General features: G+C 40.8%; 1 protein-coding gene across 5 annotated transcripts in view; it reads left to right on the forward strand.

Annotated features, from left to right (window-relative positions):
- Positions 1-2,845: 2,845 nt before the first annotated feature.
- Positions 2,846-18,963, forward strand: part of vps13d (vacuolar protein sorting 13 homolog D) — a 296,748-nt gene continuing 280,630 nt past the window's right edge. For all 5 annotated transcript variants that reach the window (XM_060852296.1, XM_060852292.1, XM_060852293.1 and 2 more), the window contains exons 1-4: positions 2,846-3,097; positions 12,827-12,904; positions 13,277-13,467; positions 18,317-18,397. In XM_060852296.1, coding sequence (XP_060708279.1) covers positions 3,001-3,097; positions 12,827-12,904; positions 13,277-13,467; positions 18,317-18,397 — 447 coding nt within the window. In that variant the 5' untranslated portion in view covers positions 2,846-3,000. The remainder of the gene's footprint in view (positions 3,098-12,826; positions 12,905-13,276; positions 13,468-18,316; positions 18,398-18,963) is intronic.

Genomic DNA, 18,963 nt, shown 5'->3' on the forward strand with positions numbered 1-18,963 from the left:
GTCAATGACTGAAGAATTAAAGCTGTGTCAGTGTTTAAACAAGGATAGAGACTGGGAAAAGTGGGAGGGAAAAAAAGGCTTGTAAAACAGAGGAGATTAATGATACAAGGCAAAAATAAATGGAAATAGACAAATAAAGAAACAAAATATGGATCGAGAGAAGCTGTAAATAGCTACAAGTGAAACAATTGCCAACATATGCTACATGGAAAAATAAGAACAATGGTTATGGTCTAAAATTGTTGAATTCAAGGTTGAGATCTTAAGCAAAAATCAGAAAATGTTGGAAATACTCATCAAGACTGGCAGCATCTGTGGACAGTGAGACAATTAATGCTTCAAGTCAAGAAACTTTCATCAGAAATGTTAAATCTGCTTTAATCTTCTCTTGTTGCCAGAACTGTTGAGTATTTCTTGAGTTTTTCAGTTATATTTCAGATTTATAACATCTGTTCTTATATTTGAGTCCAGTCATCGTGATTTGCCTAACTGGATGGATCGACAGATGAACAATTGGTTTATTGAGAGTTATTTAAGGGTGGAGTGTCAATTGTCATGGTTTCTTCCCACAGTCACAAAGATGTGCAGGTCAGATGAGTTGGCCATGATAAATTGCCCATAGTGTTAGGTGCATTAGTCAGAGGGAAATAGGTCTGGGTGGGTTACTCTTCGGAGGGTCGATGTGGACTGGTTGGGCCAAAGGGCCTGTTTCCACACTGTAGGGAATCTAATTTAAAAAATACAAAAAAAAACAACTGGTGCAATGATTGTGTTGCTACATCTGACTTAGGAGGTCCGCATTCAAGTCCTACCTGCCCTGGAGGTTTACAATAACATCTCCGGACAGGTTTTAAAACCATAAGAAATAGGAACAGGAATAGGCTGGATGTGTCACACTGGCAGTTTTCCAAATTTCTGGTACTTCTCCAGAATCAAAGGATTTTGAAAAATTAAAACCAATACATCCACTATCTCTGTAGCAACTTCTTTTAGGATCCTAGGATACAAGCCATCAGGGCCAGGAGACTTATCTGCTTTCAGCCCCATTAATACTAATAATTCTCAAGTGATGATGATGGTACTTAAGTCCTCACCCATATTTTTATTATTATTGAAATGTTTAAAGTGTCTTCCACCATAAAGACTGATGCGGAATATCTTTACAACCTTTGCCATTTGTTTGCTCCCCATAACCGTCTCCCCAGATTAATTTTATAAGGGGTCTATGTTCACTTTGACCTTGCTTTTTCTTTTAACATATATAAAGAAACTCTTTTGTCAATTTTTATATTCCTCGTTAGTTTGCCCTTGCAATTTATCTTCTGTCTTTTGTTAGACAGAAACTTAACTTCCTTGGTTAGCCATGGTTGGTTCATTCCTTTCTTAGAATCTTTCCTCCTTACTGGGTTATATGTTTATTCTGAGAGGCAGGAATCCTTAAATAGAACATAACAGCTCAGTACAGGTCCTTTGGCCCTTAATGTTGCACTGACTTATGAAGCTAATTTGAAGTCCATCTAACCTACACTATTCCATTCTCATCCGTATGCCTATCCAATGATCATTTAAATGCCCATAAGGTTGGGCTTAATCTGCCATTGCTTGCTTACTGTCATTCCTATTAATCTTTCCATCCCCAGTTCACTTCAGCCAATACTACGCTCATTTCACAGTAATTCCCTTTATTCAAGTTAAACACAATTGTCTTCGACCTATGTTTCTCACTCTCTTGACTGGTAACAGGATCAAGAGTTACAGGGAGGAGGCAGGAGAATGCAGGTGTTGAGAAACACAGCAGCCATAATTGAATGGGCCAAGTGGCCTAATTCTGCTCCTTTCTCGTTTGATCTAATGGGTCTGTAAAACTGAACATTAAATTATTTCATGTTATGATCATTCCTTCCAAGGGGATATTGTACTATAGTCATTTATTAAACCTACCTCAGTACCCATTACCAGATCGAAGGTAACCTGCTGCCTAGTTGCCTCCATGTCGTACGATGTTGATTAGAAAATATCCATCATAAACAATTATAATTTATAACATATTTCTGGAAATTAATTAAAGATTTTTTTCATAATTCACAATTTGTTGAAAAAAGTACAACTACTTAAGAGACAGAATAAAAACAAAATGTTCCCTGCACCCTGTTTTATTTTATGGTCCACAGATCATATGTTGACATGTTGAGTTCATACTTTAATAAAAAAAACAGAAAGTGCTGCAGGAAGTCAACAGCTCTGGCACCATTTGATAAAAAAAATAAAAATTAACATTTCGACGCTGATATGACTTCGAAATTTCCCAGGTTTTTCCAGTACTTTCTCAAGTATTGCATTTGCAGTATTATACTTTATTGAGTTCACTAAGTGACCCATCTGGCCTAAATAAGTACCAAGCCCTGCTGTAAACAGAGACTCACCTTTACAAAGGTGGTCGCCGTCTGCCCATTCGACCATCGTTCTCCTTTACAAAGATGGTCGCCGGCCGTCGGAATGACGATCCGCCAACCTTTACAAAGATGGCCACCGTCCAGCAGTTCCTTTTAACAGGCCGGGAAAAAAATGCTGGAAATCACAGCGGATCAGGCAGCATCCGTGAAGAGAGAGCAAGCTAACATCTCGAGTCGAGATGACTCTTCAATATCTGCAGTAAAATTTCCCCTCTCTTTAACAGGGAATGCGGCTGTGAGGCACACAGGTGCCGCTTGGGGTCGCTGTAGGAGGCAAGTTCAAGCGGACGACGGACTCTCCTGGTGGAGGAGGTGGCAGAGTGCGCATGCTCAGCTCTCCTGTTGCTGGGTCAGTGTCAGAGCGTGCGCAGTAGGCCTGGTGTGGTCGCCGAATGTGGCCTTAGCAACGCCGTACGTCTGTCCGCCTGCAGGAGCCTGAGGCCGAGCCTAGCGCTGGCGTGAGAGGGAGACACAGACGTATATCGAGCAAAGCAACCATCTCACCTTGAATCCGAAACCCCCTCCTCGCCCCCGGCCCAACCTAACCATGCTGGAGGGACTGGCAGCCTGGGTCCTCAACACTTACATTGGCAAATATGTAAATAACCTCAACACAGACCAGCTCTCCATAGCCCTGATGAAAGGTACTAAAGAAGATCAGCTGCTTGAACCAGTGTTAACCTGTCACACGGCCAGGTGCTGTGTTGTGGTGTATATAGACTGTAATCAGTGCTAACGCAGTAATTTCTAGAAGGTCTTCAGGACAGTTGTGATGGAGGGAGGTCACTGTGATGTTTATAACTTTGACCATTGGCCGAAGAATCTACTGCTCGGTCTGCCTGCTTTTCTGAGCAGAGATGCTCCTGCCAATGTATTTTCTTCAGTGACAAAGTCGGCCCCTGTTCTCGTGACGGTTTTACTTTCGGTTACCCAAAAGAATAATCTTATTCGGGTGAAGGAGCACGTGCACTTTCAATTTCCTATCCCTTTTTAAAACTTTTGCTAAAAATTAAAATTTGATTGTTAGCTGTTCCTGCTCGATATTTCACTAATCTTAATTTTCAGCGTGTTAAGCGGGGAAGCGGTCTGAAATCGTTTTGGGGTGCATTGGCTGTCAGAGTAGACACCTAACAACAAAGTGACCATGCAGTGATTTGGGTTGAGATGGGTCCACTGGTTCAAGCTGTTATATAAATAATTGTGCATATGCTTCTGTGATGGAAATATTTGTATTGTCAAGTTAGATTTTAAGAAGAAGTTTTTAAAAATTAATTTATGGAATGTGGCTATCACTGGCTGCCCTGACATTTATTTAAAGACAAAAAAACTTCAGATACTGGAATCCAAAGTAAACAAACAGGAGCCTGGAAGAACGCAGCAAACCAGGCGTTTGATGCTGCCTGACAAGTTGTATTTTTCCAACCTCCTGTTTGTTTACTTTGGCCTGGCATTTATTGAGGAGAAAGTGAGTTCTGCAGATGCTGGAGATCAGAGCTGAAAATGTGTTGCTGGAAAAGCGCAGCAGGTCAGGCAGCATCCACGGAACAGGAAATTCGACGTTTTGGGCATAAGCCCTTCTTCAGGAATCCTGAAGAAGGGCTTATGCCCGAAACGTCGAATTTCCTGTTCCTTGGATGCTGCCTGACCTGTTGCACTTTTCCAGCAACACATTTTCAGCCCTGGCATTTATTGGCCATCTCTAGTTGCAATTAACATGATGTGATGAGCTGCTTTCATATATTGCTCCAGTTCACTTGGTGTAGGTGAGGGAAGGAGCTTTTATTAGGGAGGGAGTTGCAGGAGTATTGGTACAGTCATGTTGAAAGTACAGCAACGTATTTACAAGTATGGATGGTGAATGGTTTGGAGAGGAACTTGCAGGCAACAGTATTCCTAAGCAATTCCTGCCCTTCTAGCTGTTGTGGGTTCAGAACATGCTGTCTCAGAGCCTTGGTGAATTTCTGCAATGTATCTCATAACTGGCACATACTTGTGTTACTGCTTGTCAGTTGTGTCGGGGTTTCGGAGGGTTGGTGGTGGAATGTTTATAGATGTGTCATTCAAGTGGATTACTTTGTTGTGAATGGCATTGAATTTCTTGAGGTATTGTTTAAAGTCGTATCCAGGCAAGTGGTGAGTATTCTACCACATTCCTCTGTTGGCTTGTAGATGGCGGTCGGCTTTTGGGGAGCCAAGAAGTGAGTCATTTGCTGCAGTATTCCCAACCTTCTGACCTGCTTTTGCAGCCTCACTATTTTTATGGCTAGTCCAGTTCAACTTCTGGTCAGGGTAACCTCCAGGATGTTGATAGTGGGGTATTCAGCAATGGTATTACCATTAAATGTTAAACGGGGATGGTCAGATTTTCTGTTGGATATTGTCATTGCCTCGTACTTGTATGGTGGAAACATTACTTTTTCAGCCCAAACCTGGATATTGTCCAGAACTTGCAGCATTTGAACATAGCTGGCTTCAGTAACTGAGGAGTCGCGAATGATACTGAACTTTGTGCAATCATCAGTGAACATGCCAACTTCTGACATTAAGGGCAATCTTTGTCCTTTGTGCTAGATATGACTCCAATGAGTGGAAAGCTTTCCTCATGATTCCCATTAACTCTAGTTTTTCTAGGGCTGTTGTCACTATAAGAGGTAGTCACTCTCACCTCACCTCTGAAATTCAGCTTGTTTGCCCATGTTTGAGCCAAGGCCGTGATTGCGTCAGGAACTGCGTGACCCTGGTGGAACCCAAACTGAACATCGATATGTGTTGATAGCACTACTGATGACTTGCTCCCTCACTTTACTGATTATCGAGAGTAGATTGATAGGCAGTAATTGGCTGTGTTGGATTTGTCCTGCCTTTTGTGTATAAAACTTAGCTAGACAATTTTCCAAATTGTTGGGTAGATGCCAGTGTTGTGGTTGTTCTGAAACAGTTTGGCTAATGGCACAGCAATTTTTAGGAGGACAAATATTGAGTACTGTTGCCAGATTATAGGTCAAGACCCATAAGCCTTTGTAGAATCCAGTGCCTTCAACTATGTTTTGATATAATATTAGGTGAATTAAATTGGCTGAAGGCTAGGATTTGTGTTTCTAGGACCTTCAGAGGAACCCAAGATGGATCATTCACTCAGCACTTCTGACTTAAGATTGTTGTAAATGCTTCAGGCTTATTGTTTGGACTGATGAATTGAATTCCCATCATTGAAGATGAGATATTTGTGTAGTGTCCCCTTAAACTGAGTTGCTTAATTATCTATCATCAATTTGTGACTATGTGTAGTTGGACTCCAGTGCTTAGATGTATTGTTTATGCAATTTCTTAAACCTATTTTTCGCTTGCTACTTATACTTTTTGGCACATTAGTAGTTCTCTGTTGCAGCTTTGTCAGGTTGATGCCTTATGCCTGACTGCTCCTAGCACACCTTCCTGCAATTTTCATCAAACCAGGGTTCACCTTGACTTGATGGTAATAGTAGAGTGGAGGATAGCTGGGCCAGCTTGTAGATTGCATCAGATTTCAATTCTGCTGCCGCTGATGACAAATGGTGCCTCATGGGCGTCCGGTCTTGAATTGGTAAGTTTTTTTAACTTAATGTGGTGATAGTGCCACATAGCATGCCACGCTATCCTCCAGGACTGTGCAGTGTGGTCATCCATACAGGTATTGTCATGGACAGAAGCATCTTAGCAGGAAGCTGAGGTCAAGTATGTTTTCCGTGTCGTTGGTTCTATCATTTGCTGCAGACCCATTCTAGCAACTGTGCGCTTCAGTACTGGTACAACATTGCCGCTTTTGTTTATAAACATTGAAGCTCCCCATCCAATGTAATTCTACCCCCTTGCCAACTTCAGTGATTCCTCCAAATGGTGATCAACACCATGGAATACTGATTTGGGGGGGTGGGGGGGGGGCACTGGAGAGGGAGAGGAAGGGGTAGAATGTGTGGAAATCAGCAAGAGGTTTCTTTATTTGTGTTTGACCTGAGAAATCTGCAGTCAATGTTGAGGATTCCCAGGACAAAACCTCTATTTTTGATTTGATTTATTATTGCCACATGTACCTAGGAAATTGAAAGATTTTGTTTTGTGTGTAGTATAGGCAGTTCATACCACACAAAGTGCATTAGGGCAGTCGAACAGAGCAAAGAATACAGTGTTCCAGCTGCAGAGGAGGTGCACAGAGCGAGATTAGCATTAAGTTTAACATTTGAGAGGTCCATTCAGAAGTCTTAGCAACAGCGAGAAGAAGCTGTTCTTGAATTTGTTTGTGTACGCAAACTTCTATATCTCAATGGAAGAGGGTGGAAGAGAGTATAATCAGGTGGGAGGGCCCTTTGATTATGTTGGTTGCTTTCTTGCGGCATTGGTAGTATAGATGGTGTCAGTGGTAGGAAGGCAGGTTTGTATGATGATCTGGGCTGTGTTCACTACTCTATGTAGTTTCTTGCAGTCTTGGGAAGAGCAGTTGCCAAATCATGTTGTGATTCACCCAGATAGGATGTTTTCTATGGTGCATGTATGAAAATTGGTAAACGTCCTTGTGGATATGTCGAATTTTGTAAGCCTTCTGCGGAAGTAGAGATGTTGTTGTGCTTTCTTGACCATTGCGTTAACATGGGTGTTTGAGGACATATTGTTAGTGATCATCATTCCCAAGAACTTGACACTGTCAACTATCTCCACCTCAACACCATTAATATAAACAGGGCATGCCCCTCCACTCCACTTCCTGAAGTCAATGACCAGCTCTTTTGTTTTGCTGATATTGATTGAGAGATTGTTGTCTTTACAGCAAGCTGCTAAGCACTCAATTTCTTTCTGTTTTCTGTCATGTCGTTGTTTGAGATCCATCCCAAAACAGTGTCATCAGCAAATTTGTAACTGGAGTCGGGGCGAAATTTGACCATAGTCGCTAGTGTATAATGAGTATAGTAGAAGGCTGAGCAGGGTACCGGTGTTGAGGATTATGCTGGACTGACTGTATATCACTGTGCTGTCACACCTCTATTTGGTCTGTCCTGCCAATAAGGCAGAATGTATCTATGCATAGTGATAGTATTATTTGGGACATTGTGTGTAAGCTATGATTCTCTGAATATGACCATCCAGATTGTTGCTTGACTATTTTATGATACAACTCTCTCAATTTTGGCAGTAACCAAAGGAAGACTTTGCTGTTGTTCATGCCAGGTGGTGTATTCTGTCATTTCTCTTCTGACATTTTCTAGCAGTTTGATACAACTTGAGTGGCATTTCTGAGGATAGTTGAGAGGCATCCAAATTGGATTTGGAGTCATGTAGGCCAGACCAAGTATGAACAGCAGTCCTTCGAGATTAGAACAATCACTTTATGGTTACTGTTAAAACTTTTAATTCAAATTTTTTATTGAATACAAATTCCCCCATTTGTCAAACCTAGATCTTCAAAACATTACCTCAGTCTCTGGATTGCTAATCCAGTGATAATACTACCTCACACCTTAGTATAAAATTGACTTCCCACTCCCATTTGAGCTGAGTAGCACTGAAATGTGCAACAATAAAATTATTCCCTCCAAATTCATTTATCTGTGAAGACTATTATAAGCCGTACAATACAGGGATGAAATCCTGCTGGTTCCCAACTGTTGCTTATGGTGAGAGCATTTTGAGGTTATAAATTAAGAATGACGTAGACTCTTGAATTGTGTATGTTAGTTTAAGCACATCCTTTTTCAATGGTGTATTAGTAACAATATACTAAAATTTGTTTAATGACGACATCAGCAGCCATTATGGTCCATGTCAAGAGTGTGGCGCTGGAAAAGCACAGTAGGTCAGGCAGCATCTGAGGAGCAGGAAAATCGACTTTTCAGGCATAAGCCCTTCATCAGGAATGAAGGGCTTATGCCTGAAAAGTTGATTCTTCTACTCCTTGGATGCTGACTGACCTGCAGTGCTTTTCCAGCACCACAGTCTTGACTCTGATCTCTAGCATCTGCAGTCCACACTTTCTCCATTACTGTTCATGTGTTGTAGTTGCACTCACAGTGCTGTTAGAAGGGGAATTGTAACCACATAACAAGGAAGAAGTAGCAATGTAAACCAGGATGATGTGCAGCATGAAAGGGAATTTGTAGGTTCCCATGCATCTGCTGCCTTCAACCTTCTAGTCTTGTTTGTGGAACTCCCTGCCACTTGACATGCTTTTGAACTCACTATATTCATAATTCTAGTCCAGTTAAGTTTCTGGTCAATGTCAACACTGTGAGGATTCAGTGCTGTTAGTGCCATTGCAAGTCAAGGGGGGAGATGGTAAGATTCTGTCTCGTCAATATGGTCATTTCTTGATACTGAGGCATAACCTAATTTTTAATCTACCATTGTAATGATGTAATGTGCTGTGTCTCAAGCTCTGCCATGCTGGCTGAGTTGAAGGATTTGTGTTTTTCCTCTTTCTGTGAGAGAGGGAAATTGATTGATTGATTGTTTTGATCTGTCATGGCATCTAATGTTTGTGTCATATGTGCTGTTTGAATTTTCTGGTGTGAGTGGGATTTTACGAGGTTTAACCAAAGGTTTAGTCAAAGAGATGACTTGTAAGGAAATTCTCACAGGAGCCAAAGAGGAGAGTTTGAAACAGCTGACAAAACGGCCAGCAATGTTGGAGCAAAGGAAGGAGGCTGCCACAGTCTGAGAAAGAGTTACATTGAGGCAAGGTTTTAGACTGAAGCTGATAATGTAGAGCTATGGTGGTTTGAGTTGTGAAGAGATTTAAACAATTTTATATTTGAGGCCTTGGGAAACAGGGAGATAATGTAGATCAATAAGGACAAAAAGGGCATATTCTAGGAAATGATTAGGGTAGCAGACATTTGAATGAGTTGAAGTTTATGAAAGATACAAGATTGCCAAGCAGTGCCTTGGCATATTCAAAGTATGTATGAGGTTTTCAGTAGTCAGCAAGCTAAGAAAGTGTGGAGGTGAACAACATGGCAGAATTGAAAGTCAGTGGTCTTTGTGATGTAGACACTGAGATTGAAAGCGCATTTCAGGATTGAACTCTTGTGTGTGAAGAGAGTATTTTGAACCTCGAAACATTACAGTTCATGCTTATGGATAAACTCTATTAATGTTGTCCAGAAGGGGTACTTACAGAATGGATGCAGAATATTACATACAGCATTGATATGTCATAGTGCATTAACTTGAGTATGTCAAGTATGTTTCTTTTTTGTTGTGGCCTTTGTTAAATAAGCCTAGTTTTTAAGCTCACCGCTTTGGAGCTCTCTGCCATGTTGTTATGCACTTATACCTGCCAACAACTTCTCATAGAGTCATTGCAATGTACAGCATGGAAACAGACTCTTCGGTCCAACTCGTCCATGCGGATCAGATATCCCAAACCAATCTAGTCCCACCTGCCAACATCCAGCCGATATCCTTCTAAACCCTTTCTATTCATATACCCATCCGGATGCCTTTTAAATGTTGCAATCGTACTAGCCTCCACCACTTCCTCTGACAGCTCATTCCATACACACACCACCCTCTGCATGAAAAAATTGCCCTTCAGGTATCTTTTATATCTTTCCCCTCTCACCCTAAACCTAGGCCCACTAGTTCTGGACTCCCCCACTCCAGGGAAAAAACTTTGTCTATTTATCCTATCCATGCCCTTCATGTTTTTATAAACCTCTATAAGGTCACTCCTCAGCCTCCGACGCTCCAGGGAAAACAGTCCCAGCCTATTCAACATCTCCCTATAGCTCACATCCTCCAACCCTAGAAACATCCTTGTAAATCTTTTCTGAACCCTTTCAAATTTCACAATATCCTTCTAATAGGAAGAAGACTAGATTTGCATGCAATATTCCAAAAGTGGTCTAACCAATGTCTTGTACAGCCACAACATGACCTCCTAACTCCTGTACTCAATACTCTGACCAATAAAGGAAAGCATATCCTGGCCCTTAGCTCTCTCTTTGGATCCTTCCAGGCCAACTTGTAACTCTCAAGTGCCCTCACTGAGCCTTCACGTCTCATCCAAACATAAGCCGCCTTTTTCCTCTGGTCAAACGATTCAACTTCTTTTGTAAGCCGTAGCTCCCTCACTCGACCACTTTCTCCCTTTCTGACAGGTGCATACTTGTCAAGGATACGCAGTAGCTGTTCCTTGAATATGCTCCACATTTCACTTGTGCCCAACTCCTGCAGTTTCCTTCCCTATCCTATGCATCCTAAATCTTGCCTGTCAGGAAACCATCCTGTATACATTGCACAAAAACTGGCCCATCTAAAGCATTCAAACTATAGTATTCCCAGTCAATATTTGAAAAGTTAAAGCCCCTATAACAACTACCCTGTTACTCTCACTCCTATCCAGAATTATCTTTGCTATCCTTTTGTCTACATGTCTGGAACTATTCGGAAGACTATCTTAGAAGTCACCCTGCTGGGAGTTGTTTTTCCTTTCCTGTTTCTAACCTCAGCCCATACTACTTCAGTGGACGAGGCTTCAAACGAATACTGTCCTTGACTAACAATGCACCCCCACCCCAAACCTTTTTCACTTTTCTTGCTGAAACATCTGAGTCCCGGAACCTACAACAACCATTCCTATCCCTGCTCTATCCATGTCTCCGAAATGGCCACAACATCAGAATCCCAGATACCAACCCATGTTGCAAGTTCACCACCTTATTCCGGATGTTCCTGACGTTGCAGTAGACCCACTTCAAACTAACTTCTTGCTTGCTGGTGCCTTCTTGCGACCTGGAAGCCTTATTTCTGACCTCACTACTTTCAACCTCCTATATACTCGAACTACAGTTTAGGTTCCCATCCCCCGCTAAATTAGTTTAAATCCATCCGACTTAATTGAGACATACAAGATAATCAGAGGACTAGCTAGAGTGGACAGTGACAGCCTTTTTCCTTGGATGGTGATGGCTAGCATGAGGGGACATAGCTTTAAATTGAGGGGTGATAGATATAGAAATGATGTCAGATGTAGATACTTTACTCTGAAAGTAGTAAGGGTGCTGGAACACACTGTCTGTGACAGTAATAGATTTGCCAACTTTAAGGGCATTTAAATGGTCATTGGGTAAACATATGGATGAAAATGGAATATGCAAGATAGATGAGATTCAGATTGGTTCCACAGGTTGGTGCAGCATTGAGGGCATTGTGCTGTAATGTTCTGTGTTCTAGATGTTAAAAATGTCATTGCAATAGAAAACTCATTCCTGAATGGACTGCTTATTTTAAGCAGAAAGATTGACCAGTTGAGGTTATACCTATTAGAATTGAGAAGAATTAGAGATGATCTTATCAAAGCACAAGGATCTGAGGGTGGATGCTAGCAGAATGTTTCCTGTTGTGATGGAGACAAGAACCAAAGGAGCCCAGTTTAACAATAAAGTGTTTTCCATCTCAAATGGAGAAGAGAAGTTTTGTTTTCTCTCAGATGGTCTGTCCCCAGAAAGCTGTGAAATAAAAATGGTTGGATTTATTCAAGGCTACATTACTTAATTCTTGATCAATGGAGGAATTAAGAGTTATGTAGGAAGATGGGAAAGTGGTGTTAAGGCCACAGTCAAATCAGTCATAATCTAATTGATGGCAAAGCAGGATCAAATGGCTACTTTAGGTCCTTGTTTTTGATTGCTGCAGACTCAATGGGTCCAAAGGCTTTTTTTCCATGCTGTGGACCTATGAATCCTGCAAAGTCTTATCTCCCTAAGTTTTACTAGAAGGCAATTAGGCTAAACCAGTTTTCTGGTGCAGTTAGTTAGCCCCTCACACCAAAGTGCATCTAACAGCATGTTCAAGGTCACAACATCCAGTACTCACAATAATAGACCTGATTGTTTGACGACCGAATCTCTCAATCGTTTAACTAGGTATCAGAAATAAAAGTTTGGATCATAGAAATTGTGGGGTGGGCTGTCCCAAAGGGAAATTACTTGTGACTCTGAACTTGAATATCCAAATGAGACTGAAGCTTGTAACTTTTTTTCTAATCAATTCACAGCCTAAATTTACCTTGTAAGTAATAGAAATATGTAATGTTGTGGGTCTACTGTTCTCAGTGTGAAATTGGAGGGATTTTTTTAGGGCAAAGAAAAGAGAGCTTTGAAAATGGAATATGCAAGATATTCCAAAAGAGTAGATTTGTACCAACCAATGTGTATTTGACTTGCAAGTGCTTGCTGCGGACAAAATTCACACACCTCTCTTAACAAGCACAATCAAAGTGGCGTTAAAAATGGTACCATATTTTGCCCGAAACGTCGATTTCGCTGCACTTTGGATGCTGCTTGAACTGCAGTGCTCTTCCAGCACCACTGATCCAGAACCATATTTTTGCTTCCATGCAGGAGCTGTTGAATTAGAAAACCTCCCTCTGAAGAAAGATGCCCTCAAAGAATTGGATTTACCTTTTGAGGTGAAAGCAGGTAAGTAGATTTGCTGACCTTTTTCCAGTCACTATCTTTGTCAATGTAGAATTTACACTGCTGGGATTGTCCGTGACTATCTGTATTATAGATAAGGTTTTACCTTTGTCTTTATGGCATCTTCTAATTTAGAGGTGAAAAAAATTAATATTGCTTCTAAGGTAAAGTCAGTGAGAATGCTATTGAGTGCTTTCCTGCTACCCCTTTAGAGATGAACACTCCCTGAAGCTTTTTACTGAGGACACTGATTTACCCAGATCCAGTTTTCGATTTTATAGGTGAAGATATATACTTGTTTTGCAAGGAACCACGATGTAGCTGGAATAAATTGAAAAAAAGATTCATGTATAAAGAATGTACACGACTTTTCAGGTTTTATTGGGAAGATAACATTGCAGATCCCGTTCTACCGGCCTCATGTGGAACCATGGGTAATATCCATCTCTCGACTCCATCTGATTGGTGCACCAGTTAAGCAGTCTGAGTTTGATGAAGAAGTGGAACGATCACTGGATAGCAAAAGAAAGAGTGCATTGCTGGATGCTCTGGAGGCTAAATGGAAGGTTGGTGCCAGATAGATGTAATTTAAAGTCACTTAACTTGAATTGCAATATAAGGAGCTCTTTTTCTGTGCAGGTGCCCTCCAAGGCTGATGAGTTTTCATGTGAAGCCTAACTTAATGTTCAACTCATTAAATGTTTGACTGCTGCATTTGGCTTTGGTATGCAATTTGATATTAATGTATTGATTCCAATACTGAGTATTTACTTTAGCATTTTCTTTACAAATCCTTTTGGGGGAAATAAATATTATTGTGTATCTTGGTAAATTCCCTGTTTTTTGTATTTTCATGTGTGAGGCCTAATGCCTAAAATGAAGATGAAGAGTCTCTGATCTCTTCCTGCCAGTGCTCATCCAGTTAGCTAATGCTTTAGGCTTTGTGTCCTCGGGTGTATTTGAACATTCCTGAGAAAGCTCGTTTCTTAGCTGAGCTAAGCTTTGTAATGGCTGGGAATTCGTGAGTGACTTACCTTACTGATTCCTCAAAGTCTGTCCACCATCTCTAAGGTATAAGTCATAAGAGTGATGTAATGCTTTCTATTTGGTGAGTGGAGCTCCAACAACACTACAAAGGTTCAACACCATCCTGGATAAAGTTATCCACTTGATTGTCGTGCTATCTACCACTTTAAACACTTAGATGGGTTAAAGCTTCTGCTAAGCATTTACAATTATAATGTGCCCATGCTATAATCTTCATAGGCTGGAACTTCAAAGCTTTTGTGTCCAAATTAAAGTGCAAGAGGAAACTTAATGATTTATTTCAAATCTCTGTCATCATAAAATCCTTGTATTCATGTAAATCTTACTTTATAGAATCCACAGTGAAATCATGTAATTGAACAGAGTAAAATTTTTACATTGCATATATTGGTTTTAGCATTCTGTATAATTGTCTGTTGTAAAGCATATATTATGATGAAAATTTAATAAGCTAACGAAAAGCATTATATGAAAGGAATGGCCAAGTCGAGATTAAAAGCTTTTGAAAAATTAAATCTTTAAATATTATTTTTATAGACTGGTGAAACCAGTATGTTCCATTAGGGTGAAGAGCAAGGTTGGCAGGACTAGGGAACACTGGATGACTGGAGGTATTGAGGCCCCAGTCAAGAAGAAAAAAAGGAGAATTATATTATGTATAAGCAATTGGCATCAAATGAATCCTTTGGAATATTGGGGTGTAGGAGTACACTTAAGGACATCGAGGGCAAAAAGGGAACATGAGACAGCTTTGGCACATAAAGTAAAGCAGAATTCAAAGAGATTCTACAAGCATCTTGAGAGAACAGGGCCCCTTAAAGATCAATGAGGTCATCTATGTATGGAGCCATAGGAAAAGGATGAGATCCGTTCATCAGTATTAACTGTGGAGAATGACATGGAAGCTAGAGAACGGAGAGAAACCAAATCTTGAAAAGAGTCCACATTACAGAAGAGGAGGTGATGGAGGTAATAAAACACATCAAATTTGATGAGTCCCTGGGACCTGATCAAGTGTAGCCCAGGAAGATAGGGGAGAAATTGTGGAGCCCCGGTGTGGTGCAAGAACAGTGGAGGGTGGCTGATGTTGTGCCATTATTTAATAAAGGCTGCAAGGAAAAGCCAAGGAACTAGAGACCAGTAAACCTAATGTCGGTGGTGGGTAAGTTGGTGGAGGGGATTCTGAGATACTATCTACATGCATTTGGAAAGGCAGGGACTAATAACAGATAGTCATCATGGCTTTGTGCATGGAACCTTGTGTCCCTCAAATTTCAGTTTTTTGAAGACGTAATCAAGAAAATAGATGAAGACAGAGCAGTAGTGATTGCCTAAATAGACTTTAGCAAGGTCTTCAACAAGGTCTTGCACAGTATACTGGTTAGTATAGCTTAATCACATGGGATCCAGGTAGGTGGTTGTTCCGACTAAAGGCATGTGATCAACGCTATGCCACAAGGATTGGTGCTGGGTCCATTTGTGTTCGTTATTTATGCAATTTATTTGGATGAGAATTTCGGAGGCATGGTTAATAAGTTTGCGAAATACGTTAAAACCGGTGGTGTAATAGACAGTGAAGGTTACCTAAGAGTACTATGGGATATTTATCTACTGGGCCAGTGGACCAACAAATTTATTTCAGATAAATGTGAAGTATTACCTTTTGATAAGACAAACTAGGGCACGACTTACTTAGTTAATGGTAGGGCCCTGGGGAATGTTGTCGAACAGAGACCTTGTGGTGCAGCTATATTGTTCATTGAAAGTGGTGTCACAGGTAGACAGAGTGGTGAGGAAAGCGTTTGGCATGCTTGCCTTTGTTGTTCAGAGCATTGAGTTGCAGGAGGTTGGACATCCTACAACAGCTGTACAAGACATTGGTGAGGCCACATTTGGAGTATTGCATACAAGTCTAATCATGCTTATCTATTTAACTTGCTATCTTCTGTATTAGTCTCAACTATCTGTTTTGTCTCAGTATGGTTTAGGGTGCCACCCCCTTGCTGATTAGTTTAAACCCTCCTGGGTAGCTCTGCCCGATCTCCCCACCAGGATATTGGTTCCCTTCCAATTCAAGTGCAACCTGTCCCACTTGTACGTGGCACCTCTGCCCCAGAAGAGATCCCAATGTTTCAAAAATCTGAATCCCTCTCTCTTGCAGTAGGTCTTCAGTTGTGCATTCACTTGCTATAGCCTCATATTCCTACTCTCAATAGCATGTGGCAGCAGGAGAAATCCAGAGATTATGACCTTTGAGATCCTGCTTTTTAACCACTTGTCTAACTCCTTATATTCACTCTGCAGGACATCATCCCTTTTTCGAACTATATCATTTGTACCAATGTGTGCAAAACATCTGGCTGCTCAGGCTTCTCTTTGAGAAATTGCTAGAACCACTCTGAGACATCCTTGACCCTGGCATCAGGGAGGCAACCTGGAATCTTGCTCGCAACCATCGGAATGCATCTCTGTGCAGCTGAGGAGAGAGTCCCCTATCAAAATTGCTCTCTTGGAATTTGCCGTATGCTGCTTTACAGCAGAGCCAGTCATGGTGCCAAAGACCTGACTGCTGCCATTTATTTTTAAAATATTCCTGATTCCATATTCGAGCTTCCTCATGCATTACAGCTCCCCTGAAGTGCAATGCACCATGAACCATGTCACCCTGCAGAAGGAAAAACTAGATTAACTTGTAAATGACCCATACTGATCCAATGTGTGTGTGCAGCTCAGAAAGAAGGTCCATATGACAAATTTGTTCATTTCCAAATATGACTGATTTTACCCTCTGAGCCATCAGAAAGGTCCTGACTCCTTGAAAATAGTGCTGGGTGAGGAAGGGTGAGTGTGTGATGAATGCTCTTTTCGACCCTCTGAATTGGAATTGACAAGATTGGCTGTGCTATGTATGGGCTTACTGCTTATACTCTTAGCCCATGCAATTGAAATTGCCAATGATGGGAATGAGGGCAAGAATCTTGAAATCACATTCATTTTTAAAGCTTGCCTGCCTCAGTTCTGAGACAGATGCATGAAACTCCAGATCTTTGAGTCAGAGTCATACAGTACAAAAACAGACCTGTCTGTTCAACCAGTCCATTCCGAACATTTAATCCCAAACTAAACTCATCACACCTGCCTTCTCCTAGCCCATATCCCTCCAAACCTTTCCTATTCATGTACTTGTCCAGATGTCTTTTAAACATTTCAATTGTATCCATATCCACCACTCCCTCAGGAAGTTCATTCCTCTGTGTAAAAGAAATTGCCTCATATCTTTTTTTAAATCTCTTTCTCTCACGTTAAAACTGTACTCGCTCATCTTGAAATCCCCATCCTAGGGAAAAGACAACTACCATTAACTCTAATTATACCCTCTTTATTTATAAACTTGTTTAAGGTCGCCTTAACCTCCTCCACTCCAGCGAAAAATGTCCCAGCTTATCCAGCCTTTATAACTCAAACCTTCCACACCTGGCAATATCTAGTTAACTGTACTTGCCTAACTAAAATGCCATCACATAAATATGAAAGCTGTACTTTATATACCATTGCAGCAGTACTTTGTAAACCGTTGCAATCTCTGTGTGAGCATGTACCTAGGTAGTAGAAAGGCATATTGTGTTATTTTCAGAATATAAATAACCTATTAAGAATGCAATCCCCTACTTGCAGAAAGTCGTAGAGAATTGACTGCAACTGTCAAGAAGGGGTGTATTTTTAAGGGAGTATGAGAGGCAACCATTTTACATAGAGCGGTTTATGTGTGGAATGAGCTGCTGGAGGAAGTGGTGTAGTGGCAGGTACAGTTACAACTTTTAAAAGGCATTTGGATAAACAAATGAATAAGAAATGTTTGGAGGGATATGAGCCAAACTCAACCAAGTGGGACTAGATTAGTTTGAGAACATGGTTGGCAAGGTCTAGTTGGACCGAAGGGTCTGTTTTCATGCTGTATAACTATGATCCTATGATTGGTCGCAGGGAAGCATTAAGTAACTATAATTATTGCAAATGTATTGGGAGTGGTCAGATAATTTTGAAGTTATTATGCATTACCACCAAGAGCTTTAGAAACTGAAAATTTAAAAGAGAATTAGATAAACACTTTAGGATAACTATTAAAATGATTGAGGAAAGAATAGGGAAATGGGGTTAGAGTAAACATCTCCAATATAAAGCTGACTATTGCACAGACCCAGCAAATCCAATGGCAACCTGAAATGAAATGAAACTTCAATTATTGTTGTCTCTTTGCTGTGATAGGTGTACTTTTTTCTCACTCATCTTGTGGGCCATAAAGAGGTTTGTTTTGTTTGAGTTATGGTGTACTCAATTATTTAGATTCTCAATTGAATTTTATTTCAGAGTAACCAGCAGCAGAAAGGAGAATCTTATTGGTACTCGGCTACTGCTTCCATGGTAACCAGGATTGTGGAAAATGTGGAGGTGAGTTTAAAAAATGATACTTTAAAATGACCTTGCTTTAAATAAGAATATAAACAAGTTAAAACTTGTATTCAGAACACTGCTTCTGCTGTGGGTGACTTTTGGAAATATTGCATCTCTTTTAATATGAAGGATGTTATGCAGGGGCAGTACCGTACTTCGCTGTTCCTGATCAATGTGTATGAGTCAACCATATCTATTAAATTTTAGATTTTGCCTGGCAGTTTATTGTGGCAGGAGACATAATCTGAGTCAGATCGTTCTGTGTGGAGTTTTTTCATCTTGGATGAATTGAAACTAGGCGCTGAAAATGTGTTGCTGGTTAAAGCACAGCAGGTCAGGCAGCATCCAGGGAACAGGAAATTCGACGTTTCGGGCATTTCCTATTCCCTGGATGCTGCCTGACCTGCTGCGCTTTAACCAGCAACACATTTTCAGCTCTGATCTCCAGCATCTGCAGACCTCACTTTTTACTCAATGTCATTGGCCTCAGCTAACTCTTGTTTCCACTCTTAATCAGTACTCAGTTTCTTGTATAGATAGCTGTATTTTTATGTGTGGTTTTG

The sequence above is a fragment of the Hemiscyllium ocellatum genome, chromosome 37, assembly GCF_020745735.1.
Source record: "Hemiscyllium ocellatum isolate sHemOce1 chromosome 37, sHemOce1.pat.X.cur, whole genome shotgun sequence".
NCBI lineage: Eukaryota > Metazoa > Chordata > Chondrichthyes > Orectolobiformes > Hemiscylliidae > Hemiscyllium > Hemiscyllium ocellatum.